Source organism: Anomaloglossus baeobatrachus, chromosome 1 (genome assembly GCF_048569485.1).
Source record: "Anomaloglossus baeobatrachus isolate aAnoBae1 chromosome 1, aAnoBae1.hap1, whole genome shotgun sequence".
Classification (NCBI taxonomy): Eukaryota; Metazoa; Chordata; class Amphibia; order Anura; family Aromobatidae; genus Anomaloglossus; species Anomaloglossus baeobatrachus.
Window position 1 is genome coordinate 49,366,271 of NC_134353.1, and position 14,835 is coordinate 49,381,105.

Genomic DNA, 14,835 nt, shown 5'->3' on the forward strand with positions numbered 1-14,835 from the left:
GAGCAGGAAGTGGACTCGCTGATGTGGTGGTTGTGGGAGAACTCAGCCCAAGGAAGAAGCGCGGACCAGTCATCGTGATGGGCATTAACGTAGTGGCGCAGGAAGGAGATCAGGATCTGATTGACCCGTTCCACTTGCCCATTCGACTGAGGATGGTAGGCTGAAGAGAAGTCCAGAGATACTCCCAGATGTTTGCAGAGGGCCCTCCAGAAGCACGAGGTAAACTGAGTTCCTCTGTCGGACACAATGTGTACGGGAAAGCCATGCAATCGGAATATATGTTGTATGAAGGAGTCAGCTAGTTCCTGGGCAGAGGGCAGCCCGACCATGGGAATAAAGTGAGCCATTTTTGAGAAACGGTCCACCACAACCCATATGACTGTGTGTCCGGAGGATAAGGGTAAGTCCGTAATGAAGTCCATTGCAATATGTTGCCACGGAACAGAAGGAATGGGCAGAGGCAGAAGACGTCCATATGGTAGGTGCTTGGGTGTCTTGTTCCGGGCACAGGACGAACAGGCTGAGACGAAGGTTGCGACGTCTTTACGGAGAGATGGCCACCAGTAGTGACGGACAATCGTACTCCACGTCTTCTTCTGACCAGCGTGGCCGGCGATCTTTGAGGCATGGCCCCATTGCAGGACTCTGTGTCTATCAGTATCAGAGACATAGGTTTTCCCAGGGGGTATCTGAGTCAGAGAGACAGGAGCCACCGGAATGACTTTACTGGGGCAGATGATGGGCTGGAACGTCTCCTCCTCCAGCTCAATGGGCACGAAGGACCTAGACAAGGCGTCTGCCCGCACGTTCTTGTCCGCGGGCCGAAAATGGAGTTGGAAATCAAAACGAGCGAAAAACAAGGACCAGCGGGCTTGTCGTGGGTTCAGTCTTTGGGCTGACCGCAGATACTCCAGATTCTTGTGGTCCGTGTAGATAATCACAGGATATACAGCTCCCTCCAAGAGGTAGCACCATTCCTCCAAGGCCAGCTTGACGGCCAGTAGCTCCCGATCACCGATGGTGTAGTTGCGTTCGGGTGCTGAGAAGCTCTTGGAGAAGAATCCGCATGTAACCATCTTCCCGGAGCAGGAATTCTGCATCAACACTGCCCCGGCCCCTGAGGAGCAGGCATCCACCTCCAAGGTGAACTGTCGGTTCAATTCAGGGCGATGAAGAACTTGGGAGCAAGCAAACGCCTGTTTCAATGAGCAGAACGCGGCCTCGGCCGCCGGTGGCCAGTCCTTAGGATTAGCTCCTTTCTTGGTCAAGGCAGAGAGAGGCGCAGTCAGGGCAGAGAAGTGCGGGATGAATTGCCGATAATAGTTCGCAAAGCCAAGGAAGCGTTGGATAGCCTTCAGTCCGGATGGAGGAGGCCAGTTGAGGATGGAAGACACTTTCTCGGGGTCCATCTGCAGGCTGGTGTCCGAGATTACATAACCCAGAAAGGGAACGGATGACTTTTCAAAGACGCACTTCTCGTATTGGCGTACAGACGGTTCTCTCTAAGCCTTTGGAGTACTAGCTGCACGTTCTCTCTGTGGGTCTGTAGGTCCGGAGAGAAGACCAGGATGTCGTCCAGATACACCACGACACAGACATAGAGGAGATCTCTGAACATGTCGTTTACCAATTCTTGGAAGACTGCCGGAGCATTACACAGACCAAAGGGCATGACACAATACTCGTAGTGCCCATCCCGAGTGTTGAATGCGGTCTTCCATTCGTCTCCAGAGCGAATGCGAACCAGGTTATAGGCCCCACGGAGGTCCAACTTGGTAAATACACGAGCTCCTCGGAGCCGATCGAATAGTTCGGGGATGAGAGGCAGAGGGTATTTGTTTTTTACGGTGATCTGGTTTAATCCCCGGTAGTCAATGCAAGGGCGCAGATCACCCTCCTTCTTCTTGACAAAGAAAAACCCTGCTCCGGCAGGGGACGAGGATCTCCGAATGAAGCCCTTAGCCAGGCTCTCGGTGATATAGGCAGACATGGCCCGTGTTTCAGCAGGGGACAAGGGGTATATTCTTCCTCTAGGATGCGTAGTTCCTGGCAATAGATCGATGGCACAGTCGTAGGGACGATGAGGCGGTAGTACCTCCGACTCCTTTTTATCAAACACGTCCGAGAAGGACCAGCAGGCAGAAGGCAGTCCTGGTAGAGACTCTGGAACCGGAGGTCGTCGGATGGGCTGGATGCATTTCAGGCATCTCTCGTGACACGAGGAGCCCCATCGGGTAATTTCACCTGTACTCCAGCTGACCGACGGTTCGTGTGCCCGTAACCATAGGAGTCCCAGCAGGATCTGATGAGACGTGCGCGGGAGGACGTAGAAGGTGATCTTCTCGGTGTGCAGGGCACCGATCCGTAAGTCCACAGGCTTGGTGATCAGTGAGACGGTGTCAGAGAGGGGTCTCCCATCTACAGAGGCGATCACCAGCGGTTTTTCCAATGGGAGAACAGGCACCTGGTAATTATCCACTGTGGCCTGCTGGATGAAGTTGCCTGCTGCTCCGGAATCGAGATACGCCTCTGCCGTGAACCGGGTCTCTTCTGTAGTGACTTGAACAGTCCATGTAACGGAGTCTGAGAGAGTCCCAGCACCTAGGGTGGCCTCTCCTACCAAGTCTAGGCTTTGGAGTTTCCCGGCTTCTCGGGACAAGAGCGTTGCAGGTGTGTGCCATCACCGCAGTAGAAGCAGAGACCCTTTGCTAGTCGTTCTGCTCTGCGTTGCTCAGACTGCCTCAGGCGGTCAATCTGCATGGGCTCGATGGTAGAAGCGCCAGGTGACGCCGACTGGGGAGCGATGGACTTCTGTGGTGGGGAGGAGTGCCTTATCGGACGCCTCTCGCGGGACACCTCTTTGGCTCGTTACTGAAAGTGAAGATCCACTCGAGTCGCTAGATCAATCAGGGCATCCAGGGTGGAAGGCACGTCACGACCAGCCAGCTCATCTTTAATACGATCCCAGAGTCCTTCCCAGAAGGTGGCGGTGAGAGCCTCATTGTTCCACCCTAATTCCGAAGCCAAGGTGCGAAAACGTATAGCATATTGGCCCACCGTCAGAGTCCCCTGACGTAGCCAGAGGAGGGATGAGGCAGACGCGGAGGCGCGTCCGGGCTCGTCAAAGGTGCCACGAAAAGCCTGCAGGAACTCCTGGCGGTTACCGGATCCTCCTTCTCCCACAAGGGGTTCATCCAGGCCAGTGCCTCTCCCTCTAGATGGGACATCATGAACGCGACCTTGGCTTGGTCAGAGGCAAAATGGTGCGGCAGCAGCTTGAAATGGAGGGAGCATTGATTTATGAATACCCTGCAGGTCTTGGGATCTCCGGCGTACCGGGGTGGTGAAGCCAAACGAAGTTTGGAAGTATCCGAGGAGGCTGCCACGGTAGCTGCGGCCGTGGATTGCACAGTGGACACCTGAGATGCCAAGGACGTGGCCGTTGCTTGTAGCGTGTTCAGGCGGGTATCCACAGAAGACATGAAGGACAGCATGCGGGTCTGGGTCTCGCGCTGTTGTACGAGTTCCTGCTGCAAGGCCGTTAGTGCTTTGGCGGGATCCATGGCCTGTTCTGTCTGTTACGTCCGGATGGTGGAAGCACTGGAGCGTACACCGAATTCCCCTGAGGAGGCAGCCAGGCCGGTCACCCCGCCAGAGGGTCCTGATGCACGGCAGCCGAAGCACTATTGGTAGCCAGACAGTCCGTAGAGGAGCAGGAAAGGTGTATGTTGCTGAACCCACGGAGTTCTGGACGGTAGTCCGGGTGACGAGGCTCAGGGTCTGAGGCCGGGTTGTAGGGTCAGGCGGAATCCGGAACCTGCTGAGCGATGGGGCGGGTCACCGAACGGAGCCAGGGACTGGAGACTGGCGGAGCTGCAGAGGTGGTGGAACATCCGCCGAAGTCACCGTCAGGGTCCTGGGATGGACTTGGTTCAGAGCGGCTGGCGTGGCAGGACAGGCTCTGCGAGACAGACAGGGTTAATACAGGGCAAAGCACAGGGTAAAGCAATATGGGGACCTGAACACTAGCTTGCTAAACACGTAGAACAGGCCCCACCCACCAGGAAAGAGAACCCTAATATACCCTGTACCTGTCTATGCAATATCCTGTTTCTGGGTGCTGGCCCTTTAAGAGAGGGTCAATGACCGCGCGCGCGCCCTAATGCGCATGCGTGAGGCCCGTGTGCCAGAAGCCAGTCCAGGAAGTGGTGAGGAGGAAGCAGGAGCGCCCGGCTGTGTGTCCCATGTCGCAGAGGAGCGCCGGGAGCGGGGAGCAGGACACAAGGAGGGTGCAGGCGAGGAGGACAGGACCGGGGTGGTGAGCAGGGGACGCCGGCGGGAACCGGGGAGCGGACCACGGGGACTGGAGTGCGGGGCACGGGGACCGGAGAGCGGGGCCCGGGGACCGGGAAGCGTGACACAGGCCTGGCGGTGTGAGGAGGCATTTTGCTCTGCTGCTACTATAGCTGATTATTGCATTGGAGCGTGTGAAGGTAGTCTGTTTTGTTACTTTCTCCTTTCTGTGTTTTCCTCTCCCTGTACACCTTTTGCCTTTTCTATTGTTGGAATTAGGTGTGAGTGAGTCTGGTTTGTACCCCTGTCTGTCATTATTGTCTTTTGGGGTTTTCCACTTCCCCCACTTCTGTCTTTGACCTTTCCCCAGGTGCTTGATTGCAGAGAGGGCTCTTCATATCAGGGACAAGGACAGGAGACAGGGTGATGTTGGGGGCACAGGCCTCGCTAATCGCTACCATTAAGTGTACCCCTGAGTTGAGTGAAAGCCTAGGGTATGCTTAGTCTAAAGGTGGCTTTACACGCTGCGACATCGATAGCGTTTGCTAGCGATGTTGCAAGCGATAGCACCCGCCCCCGTCATACGTGTGATATGTGGTGATCGCAGCCGTAGCGAATATCATCGCTACGACAGCGTCACACGCACATACCTGCTGTGTGATGTCGCTGTGAATGCCGAACAATCCCTCCTTCAAGGGGGAGGTGCGTTCGGCGTCATTGCAATGTCACTAAGCGGCTGCCCAATAGCAGAGGAGGGTCGGAGATGAGCGGCCGGTACATGCCGCCCACCTCATTCCTTCCTCATTGCCGGCGGCCGCAGGTAAGGAAATGTTCGTCGTTCCTGCGGTGTGCTGCCGCAGGAATGACGAACAACATCGTAGCTGCAGCAGCAACGATAATAAGATAATGAACAATGTGTCAACAAGCAACGATTTTTCACGTTTTTGCGCTTGTTGATCGTCGCTCATTGGTTTTACTCGCTGCGATGTCGCTAACGGCGCCGGATGTGCATCACTAACGATGTGACCCCGACTACATAGCGTTAGCAATGTCGCAACGAGTAAAGACCCCTTTAGAGTCAGCATAGGGTTCCCCTTCGAGTCGCCCCACCCTTTACCTGTGACATCCCCCCAATGCTGACTGCAGGAATGTCCACCAGAGATGTTGCCCATTAAGCGAATGTTCATTTTTTGACCATAAGCTGTCTCCAAAGGCATTTCAAAGAATTTGGCAGTACATCTATTCGGCCTCACAACCACAGCCTAGTGTAACCACACCAGCCCAGGACCTCCATATTCATCAACTTTACCTCCAAGATCGTCAGCGACCAGCAACCTGGATAGCTGCTGCAACAATCGGTGCATAACCAAATAATTTCTGCATAAACCATCAGAAACCATCTCAGAGGAGCTCATCTGCTCCTAGTCATCCTCATCGTGTTGTGCACCTGACAGCAGCTTATCATTGTAACCGACTTGAGTGGTCAAATGCTCACATCCAATGTCATCTGGCACGTTGGAGAGGTATTCTCATCATGGTTGAATCACGGTTTTTACTTCATAGGACAGATGGCAGACTGGCAAATGATGGTCACATCCCATACTTACTGACTGGTTTATTGACACCCCCCCTCCCTCCCAGACCCCACCAATACTGTAAAACTGCACATTTAATAGTGGCCGTTTATTGTGGGAAGTAGAATTTGAGAACGATGTAGAAAAAGGTCTTTTGTGTACATAGGAAAAGTCTTCGATATTTGAGTTCATTTCATGAAGAATGGGAGCAAAAACAAATGTTACGTTTATATTTTTGTTGCACAGATTTCTTGAATGAATCACATTTTGTATAATTATTTATATACAGTAGAACCTTACTTAATGAGTAACCCAGTTAGCGAGTATTCCGCTTAACGAGCAAAGCTTTCTGTAAATTTGTAACTCGGTTTACGAGAAAGCCTTGCTGTACGAGCAAAATACTCACCGTACACACTTCCGGTTCCATACATCCACCGCGCTCTAACCCGCACTTGCAGTCCACACAAACACACACAAACAAACTAGCACGCACACACACATATTATGCTCACCTTACCTTCCGTTCCCACGCTGGCTTCCTGGAACTTGCATGTATCGGGTAACCAAGGCGACCGATGCCAGACCTTCCGCTCCCAGTGCGCTGACGTCAGAGGCAGCAGCCGCTTGTGACTCGCCCACCCCAGGGCCTTAGGTGACTCGGTGTCAGGCCGGACTAGTCCGGGGTAGTCAGCGGTGGTGGGGCCCGATTCCGTGGCCATGGTGGAGTCAGTTAAATGTGGCGGTATTGGGGGTGATTATAGTGTTAAAGTTTATATAAGATTCGTTACGCCACCTGTGGTAATTTGCAGCTATGGAGCTGCAGCTGCTGGAAGGGACCTCCAGGGCTGATGCTATGGCAGCTAAGGTGTTTCTTGCTCTTCACAGGTAGAGTGGGTACCCCGGGGCAACCTTTGGTGCTTGGTAAAGTCTATGGTGTTTGTGGATGAGGTGCAGAATGAATCAGACGACACAGGGCTTGCAGTTTAGGTCTTTTACTCATTGTTTCAGTTGCTGCAGCAAACCGGTTGCCCACAGTATGCTGGGATTCACTGTCAGGTGCCTTCGCCGATCCCGGGTAGTTCAGAGGTCAATACCGGTGCACCCCTCCTGTGTCTCTTTCCAGACTGTCTTCTTAGCCTTGACTCTATTAGTTGAACTGGTCTCGGCCTCCACCACAGGGCCTGTACAAAGGGGGCTAACCGCAGTTGTATCTTGCCCCCTTCACCAGGAATCTATGGCAGGTTGTGGCCCTGGGCACTTGCAACCACCCTAGGCCTTCGGTGTTACTTGTGAGGAATTGTCTTTATTCCCTCTGTCTGGGGACCGTCCCCGAATGCACCCAGATCCCTCCACCTAATCTTCCTGTGGAACAGGCCATGAGCCAATATGCCCTTCTGTGGCCCTGGAATCCTTTCTCTCTTTCTTAAGGTTTCACCTGGGCCTAACTAGACCCCAGGATCTCCACCAGGAACTTCCTTCTGTCACTTTCTCCTGAGGTAACTACCTCCCTCTCACACTCTCCTCACTCCTCTGCCTCTCTCTGACATACTGACTCGACTCAATTGAACTTCCTGGTTCCCTTATCTACTCACACTTTCTGACTCCTCCCACACACCCATTGACTAGACCCCACCCACATTATTGGGACCAGAAATTGGACTTATGGCCTCATGAATACATCTATGGGGGTTGCTGCCACTATTCCTAACACCAATGTGTGTGCCTACCAATCGGTGTTTGCAAGTTTAGTCTGTGGACCGGCATATGACCTCATTTTTACCCAGGATGGGACATCACACCTCTGGCTGAGGTGCAATATCTCTGTGGCGACGGAAGCCTCAGGGGCGCCACACTTGCTTCTGATTGGGCAGCACACTGTCTTTGAGTAGCGGCTGACAGAGGAAGGTCCTCCCTCCACAGGATGTGTATCCAGTAACCATTGTGACGATGGAGGAACTTCCCCTGTCAGGTGCTACTCAAAGGCAGCGCGCTGGCCAATCAGAGGCAAGCGGCTCCTGCCTTTGACGTCAGTGTGCTGAGTGCGGAAGGTCCGGCATCGGTCGTCTTGATTAGCCGATACACATCTTGTACGGGCGAACTGCAAGTCCCAGGAGGCTGGCGAGGGAACGGAAGATAAGGTGAGCATAATCTGTGTTTGTGTGTGTTTGTACGTGTTTGTACGAGTGTGGAATGGCACAATAGGGCACCAGGATGGAACATTTAACAAGTTGTGGAACAAATTGACTGCATTGCAATGATTTCCTATGGGAAATCTTGCTTTGCTGAACGAGTAACTTGTTAACAAGCACAGTCCCAGAACGGATTGTTCTCGTTAACCAAGGTTCCACTGTAATTATTACCATGGATAATATCATAGTTTATAGCAGAAGCAGCAGATCCCGGTACAGAGATACATTCATGGCTATGACGTTCCCTGGGTCTAGACCTCCCTGACTTTCTGAGCAACGATAAACACCAAGGCGTCATTGTCTACATCGCCAGAGATCATTATTTTCTCAAGATTCTCCTCATGCTTTATCTCAAACCCTTCCTCACTTATCACCTTCTTATAGAAACTTTCATCACATTTCAATACGTGAAATTTGTCTTTTCCAATTTTAAAAAAGGAGGCATTAACACCTGCGTAAAATAACAGATATCCTCCCATTTTGATTAAATTGTTAAATTTTCTTAGGTTTCTTCTGTAATCCTCGTGGTCCTTACTGATCGTTTCAAGAAACCATACACTCGTGGCACAGTCAAACTTTGGCAGTGAATCCAGGTCGTCTTTCCTGAGCTCACATTTTAAGATCTCCTTTATTTTTCCTCTTAGAATTTCTTCTTTTTCTTCCCACCCATCGCTGTAAAATACAAACATTTCATGACAGATGATTAGACAATTCAAATATACCTGGAATCTTACATCTGGTGAGATTAATGATTTGTGGTTAAAGATGATATATCAATTATGGGAAAACCATAAAAAAAGAAATAAAAATGATGTCTTTAAATAGTTAATTTGTGTCATTCACTAGACAGGCAGAGGGTCATAAGAGGCCTTGACAGGATTTACTGTTTCATGCCTTCTCCTCCTGTTGCAAATGACATTGCATCTTTATAATAAAATTCCCCATGACAGCAGTAGAACAGCAGCACAGATCTCCCGTGTCTCCATGCTGCACACTTGCAGTCTCTATCTACAGGAGTAAGAACGTTCCGACAGTTGGTAATCCACGAAGACAAAAGAGCCCAACATCAGTCTCCTTGTGCTAAAAGGCTATTTGATTTTTTTTTTAGTTTTCATCCTTATATTTCATAATTTAATGACACACATATGTGTGTTCACTGCATTTCCTTATTTTGAAGACAACAGTCAAGATGATGAGCGAGAGCAGTGGACTGGGGCTCCTAGACTTGCCCTCAGATTAGGGGTAACTTAGCTATCCCGTATCTCAGAGTTTCTTCTGAAGATGAGGACATCTGAGTTGGCAACCTGACTCTGCTCCTGACCAGACTGGTTTTATATACCCTCACTCCCTACTCCACGGGAGGGCCGTTACAGGAGTTTGCTAACACTAGCAGACATAGACAAACAGGGGAAAACAAAACTCTTCCTCATAGCATGTTCACACAAAGGTATAAGATAATAAGGCTGCTTTCACACTACGTTTTTTTAACATGCGTCATGAACTTTTTTTGCTGTAAAAGCGGATCCTGTTTTTACAAAGAAAAACACATGCAAACGCAAGTGTTATTTTCCAGGATCCTGTCACTTGAAGTTTATGGGCAGGCATTGAAGTCATGTGATCGGGAGTGAGGGGAACTGAACGTGACAGACTGGGAGCCGGCATCTGACAGCTGCGGAGGCTCGTAACCAAGGTAAACATTGGGTAACTTGCTTGGATACCCGATATTTACCTTGGTTCCGAGTGTCTGCAGCTGCTAGGAGGCGGGCTCCCTGCACACGTAACCAAGGTAAACATCGGGTATCCAAGCAAGTTACCCGATATTTACCTTGGTTACGAGCGTCTGCAACTGCTAGGAGCCGGGCTCCCTGCACACGTAACCAAGGTAAACATCGGGTAACTTGCTTGGATACCCGATATTTACCTTGGTTACGAACGTCTGCAGCTGCTAGGAGCCGGGCTCCCTGCACACGTAACCAAGGTAAACATCGGTTATCCAAGCAAGTTACCCGATATTTACCTTGGTTCTGAGTGTCTGCAGCTGCTAGGAGCCAGGCTCCCTGCACACGTAACCAAGGTAAACATCGGGTATCCAAGCAAGTTACCCGATATTTATCTTGGTTACGAGCATCTGCAGCTGCTAGGAGCCGGGGTCCCTGCACACGTAACCAAAGTAAACATCGGGTAACTTGCTTGGATACCCGATATTTACCTTGGTTACGAGCGTCTGCAGCTGCTAGGAGCCGGGCTCCCTGCACACGTAATGAAGGTAAACATCAGGTATCCAAGCAAGTTACCCAATGTTTACCTTGGTTATGAGCCTCCGCAGCTCTCAGGCGGGGGAGAGAAAGAGAGGAGAGGGAGGGGGAGAGAGGGAGGGGAGAGAGACTGATCACACCAGGCTGGTTTTTGGGCATGCTTAGTAGAGCAAGCAGGATCCTGTCTATGAGCATGCCAGCGTTCACATACGTTGGCGTGCAGTATAGTCAGGATCCAGCAATTTGCAGTATTTGGACGCAGCTGCTCAAAAACGCTACACGTAGCATTTTTGAAAAAAGTTAAAAAACTGCAAGTCGCTGGATCCTCACTATAGCGCACGCAAACGCAGGTGAACGCATGTTGACGCTAGTCCATTGCAAATGCATTGAAATGAAAATGCATTTGAACTGGATCCGTTTTTAAAAAAACGTTCAGGACGCATGTTAAAAAATGTAGTGTGAAAGCAGCCTTAGAGGTAAGGACAAAAATAGGAGCAGGGAGAAAACAACAAGACGATGAGAGAATTCCACAACAACTCAAAACACCACACAATAGAATCACCAGCAGGACTGGGACACACCAGTACACCAACCAACACAGCAATAAACTATAGTCGGCATAGGAAGATTCCACCATCTTTAAAAGTCGGTGATTAAATGTAATAGGTTTCATACAACATGTGATCCCAGAGGTAACCGCAGGCTATTTGAGGTTAACTCTTGCTAGCCTGACCATTAATAAGCACACAGCTGGTCGATGCCCGAGCCTGCCTGTGTAACTCAGAAACACCAGAGAAATCAGTGTGGAATGTTATGAATCAGTGACCGAGGAGGATCAGAAAAAGGACAAAAAACTAGGAACCCAGAGTGGTTGGAATCTCAGTGAACTGCAGATGTGATGCCCCTGGACTAGTCAGGTCGTCACAGGGTACTGCACGCTCTTTACTCTTAGTGCAGGATTCAAACCCCCATGGTTCTGGGTTCTCAACTTGTAGCAATGCCTCCACCAGCATCTAAAAATCCTAATCACACCTCACACCACACCCTGTCAGGCACACCAGTGGGCTGCTAAGCTGGAATAGGGCCACCCACCTAGGGGTCAGGCAGGGAGGTGGGAGGTGACAAGTCAGTCGAGTAGTAGCCCTCGAGGTGTGAGGGGAGTGTGTGGCTCCCGGGGAGGAGAAGATTGGGTTGCAGTCGGTGGTCTGGACCCGGAGGAGTCGGAGACCCAATCGTGGGATATTGGGACTGGGTGCCTGGCTTAGTCTTGGAGGACGGCCAGCAGCCGTGGTCCAATAGCCAGTCTGGGGCCGAAAGCATGTCGGGGTACTGGACCCTAGGTCGGGGAGAGGCTTCAAGCAACCCGGCAATTAACCTGCGGAGGATGGGGCCTTTATGGACTGTCCCACGAAGCTCAGAGATCGGAGGCAGTAGTGGAACGAGGGGTTAGGGCTTTCCAAACAAAGCAGCCCCAAAGCAGCAATCCCAAGTGTGAGCTCCTGAGAGCAAGCTCCTCTACTACCCATAGTAGGGAGCGGGGCCCGGACCGCTTCAAGCTTACGGGCCACTTGGACACTACTAAATTCTGTGCACAGAGGCAGGCTCTGGACCATCAGGCAGTACTGCAGGGGACAGAACCCGGACAAGCTCCCCAAGAGGGCAGCGGCACCCAGAGACTTTGTTTACAGCGTTGTCAGAGTCTGCTTTCCTTCTGAGTGAGTACCTGATTACCCCTACTACCAGCGAGCCTGCACTCCCCCTGCAATCCATGAGTCCCGTGGAGGGTTACGTCATCTAGCTGCCCCTGCTCCTTCACCCCGGGTGCTCCCAATGGCAGCGACGGTATTCCCTATTACCGCACACCATGGGTGGCGTCACGAACTACCTAATTCCTCTGTAAATAACCCCACATCACATTTTAGAGTGACCCTGAGCCCCCGGGTCCGGAGACCCTCGAGCCACGAGTAGCGACACCCGGATCCGAGCGGTTCGACCGCTGCTGGAGCGGTATACCTCTAAAACAGGGGTCTCAAACACGCGGCCTGTGGGCCGCATGCGGCCCCTCAGGCTGCTTCGTGCGGCCCCCAGGCCCGTGCCCCTGTTCACTATCGCGGCAGGTGCAGGGGCCGCAGCCACTGTCTGCACTTTATGTCAGATGAATGTGTTGCTGGTGCTGCGCTCTCGTGCCGGCAATACAATCATCGGACATAAATCACTGACAGTGACACTGCAGCTGCCGCGATTGTGACCAGGGGCACGGGCCTGGGGGCCGCACGAAGCAGAGATGAGGCAGCGGAGGGGGCGCGGGACAGGTGAGAAGAATGGTGTGTGTGTGTGTGTTGGACGTTAACCCCTTAGTGACCTATGACGTACTGGGTACGTTATGGCTCCCTGGTACTTAAGGACCCATGACGTACCCAGTACGTCATGGCGAAATCGCAGCCCCGGTGGCTATGATCGCTGCAAATACCTTAGATTCGGGGAGGAGGGGACCTCAGGAGGGGTGGTGTCTCCTCCCCGGACCTATGGAGGCTGTGATTGGCTGACGAACGCCGCTCAGCCAATCACAGCCACTAATATTTCACCCATTGAAAATCGCTGAAACATTGAAATCCAGCCAAGATCAGGGCAGCTGTAGCCCTGATCATTGGCTGGAGCTGGGTGACCTGTGTTTCACCCGCCCCCAGCTCTGATTGGAGAGACCGGCCTTGTGACCGATCTCTCCAATCACTGTGGATCTGGGGCCGCAGACCACTCCCCTCAGCTTCACTCCGGCGTCTTTGGAAGGTAAGGGAAGATACTGACCCATTACTACAGGATGGGGACAAAGTGCGCACATTACTATGAGATGGGGATAAGGCTGGGGACATTACTATAGGATTGGGACATTACAAGGATGGGCACATGACTATTGGATGTGAACATTATTACTATAGTATGGGGACATTACTATAGGATAGGGACTAGGATGGGCACATGACTATAGAATGGGGACAAGGTGGGCACATTACTATAGGATGGGGACTAGGATGGGCACAGTACTATAGGATGGGGACATTACTACAGGATGGGGACAAGGTGGGCACATTACTGTAGGATAGGGACATTACTACAAGGGGACAAGGATGGGAAACATTACTATAGAATAGGGATAATGCTGGGGACATTACTATAGGGTGGGGACAAGGCACATTACTAAAGGATGGGCACATTACTATAGGATGGGACCGTACTATAGGATGGGGACATTGCTACAAGGGGACATTGCTACAAGGGGACAAGGATGGGGAACATTACTATAAGATGGGGGACAAGGATGGACACATTACTATAGATTGGGGACATTACTATAGGATGGGGACAAGGATGAACACATTACTACAAAATGGGGACAAGGATGAACACATTACTACAAAATGGGGACAAGGATGGGGAACATTACTTTAGGATGGGGACAAGGATGAGCACATTACTATGGGATGGGGACTAGGATGAGGTACAATACTACAAGGGGACAAGGATGAGCACATTACTGTGGGATGGGGACTAGGATGGGGTACAATACTACAAGGGGACAAGGATGGGCACGTTACAACAATATGGGGAACATTACTAAAAGATGTTGGTCAAAATTTCTATATAGTGCTAATTGTAAGACTACTAGTTACAAGAAAGTAATAAAATATAAAAAAAAAAATGTTTATATTTAAACAAAGAATGTGCACGTTTGCTATAATGAACAAGTGAAAATGTTCAAAATCAGTGATCCCAAGGTGTGTAAAAAAAAAAAATATATATATATATACGGTATATTATATATGGTACCAATAAAAATGTCAGTTTGTCCTGCAAAGAATGCGGCCCTCCCAAATTATTTTTTTTCCTCTGTGTGGCCCATACACCCAGCCGAGTTTGAGACCCATGCTCTAAAATTACTTGGCGCCAGTGTGACGCCCCTACACTAGTCAGGGTGTCATAGGGAACTGCACTCCTGTCCTTATAGTGCAGAACCCACCTTCCTTGGTTCCAGGTGCCACCTAATGATATTGCTAACATCAGCATGCAAATCACAGTCACACACACACACACACACCAGTGGGTAGGTCTAGTGGAGAAAGGGCCGCCCACCTAAGAGTCAGGCAGACTGGTGGGAGGTGTCAGGGCAGTCGGCTTCAGGGGAGCAAGGAGAGAGAGGAGGGAAGTAGTAGCTCTAAGGGGGAGAGAAAGCTGGGGATTTGGAGCTCCCAGGACAGCGAAGCAGCAGCCCTCATGGTGTGAGGGGCTGAGGATTAGAAGCTCCCGGAAGGTCGGACTAGACTGGAACTCAAAATTGGCATCACAAACAGGATACGAGCAGGACCCAATTACGTGGGTGACGTGCGCCTTAGAAGTCGAAACCGCAAGTTAAAAATCCCGTTTCCCGACATTTCCGCCATCATCCACCATCTTTTGGCACCAAAACGCCGTCTTCTCCACAAAAGCGCGCAAAGAAGAAGCCCCGTCCCTCGTCCTGAGAGTCAGCCC

At 51.1% G+C, this 14,835-nt stretch overlaps 1 protein-coding gene across 1 annotated transcript in view; it reads right to left on the reverse strand.

The window, feature by feature from the left end:
• Positions 1-5,971: 5,971 nt before the first annotated feature.
• Positions 5,972-14,835, reverse strand: part of LOC142276929 (nicotinamide N-methyltransferase-like) — a 44,230-nt gene continuing 35,366 nt past the window's right edge. The window contains exon 4 of the mRNA XM_075332613.1: positions 5,972-8,728. Coding sequence (XP_075188728.1) covers positions 8,308-8,728 — 421 coding nt within the window. The 3' untranslated portion in view covers positions 5,972-8,307. The remainder of the gene's footprint in view (positions 8,729-14,835) is intronic.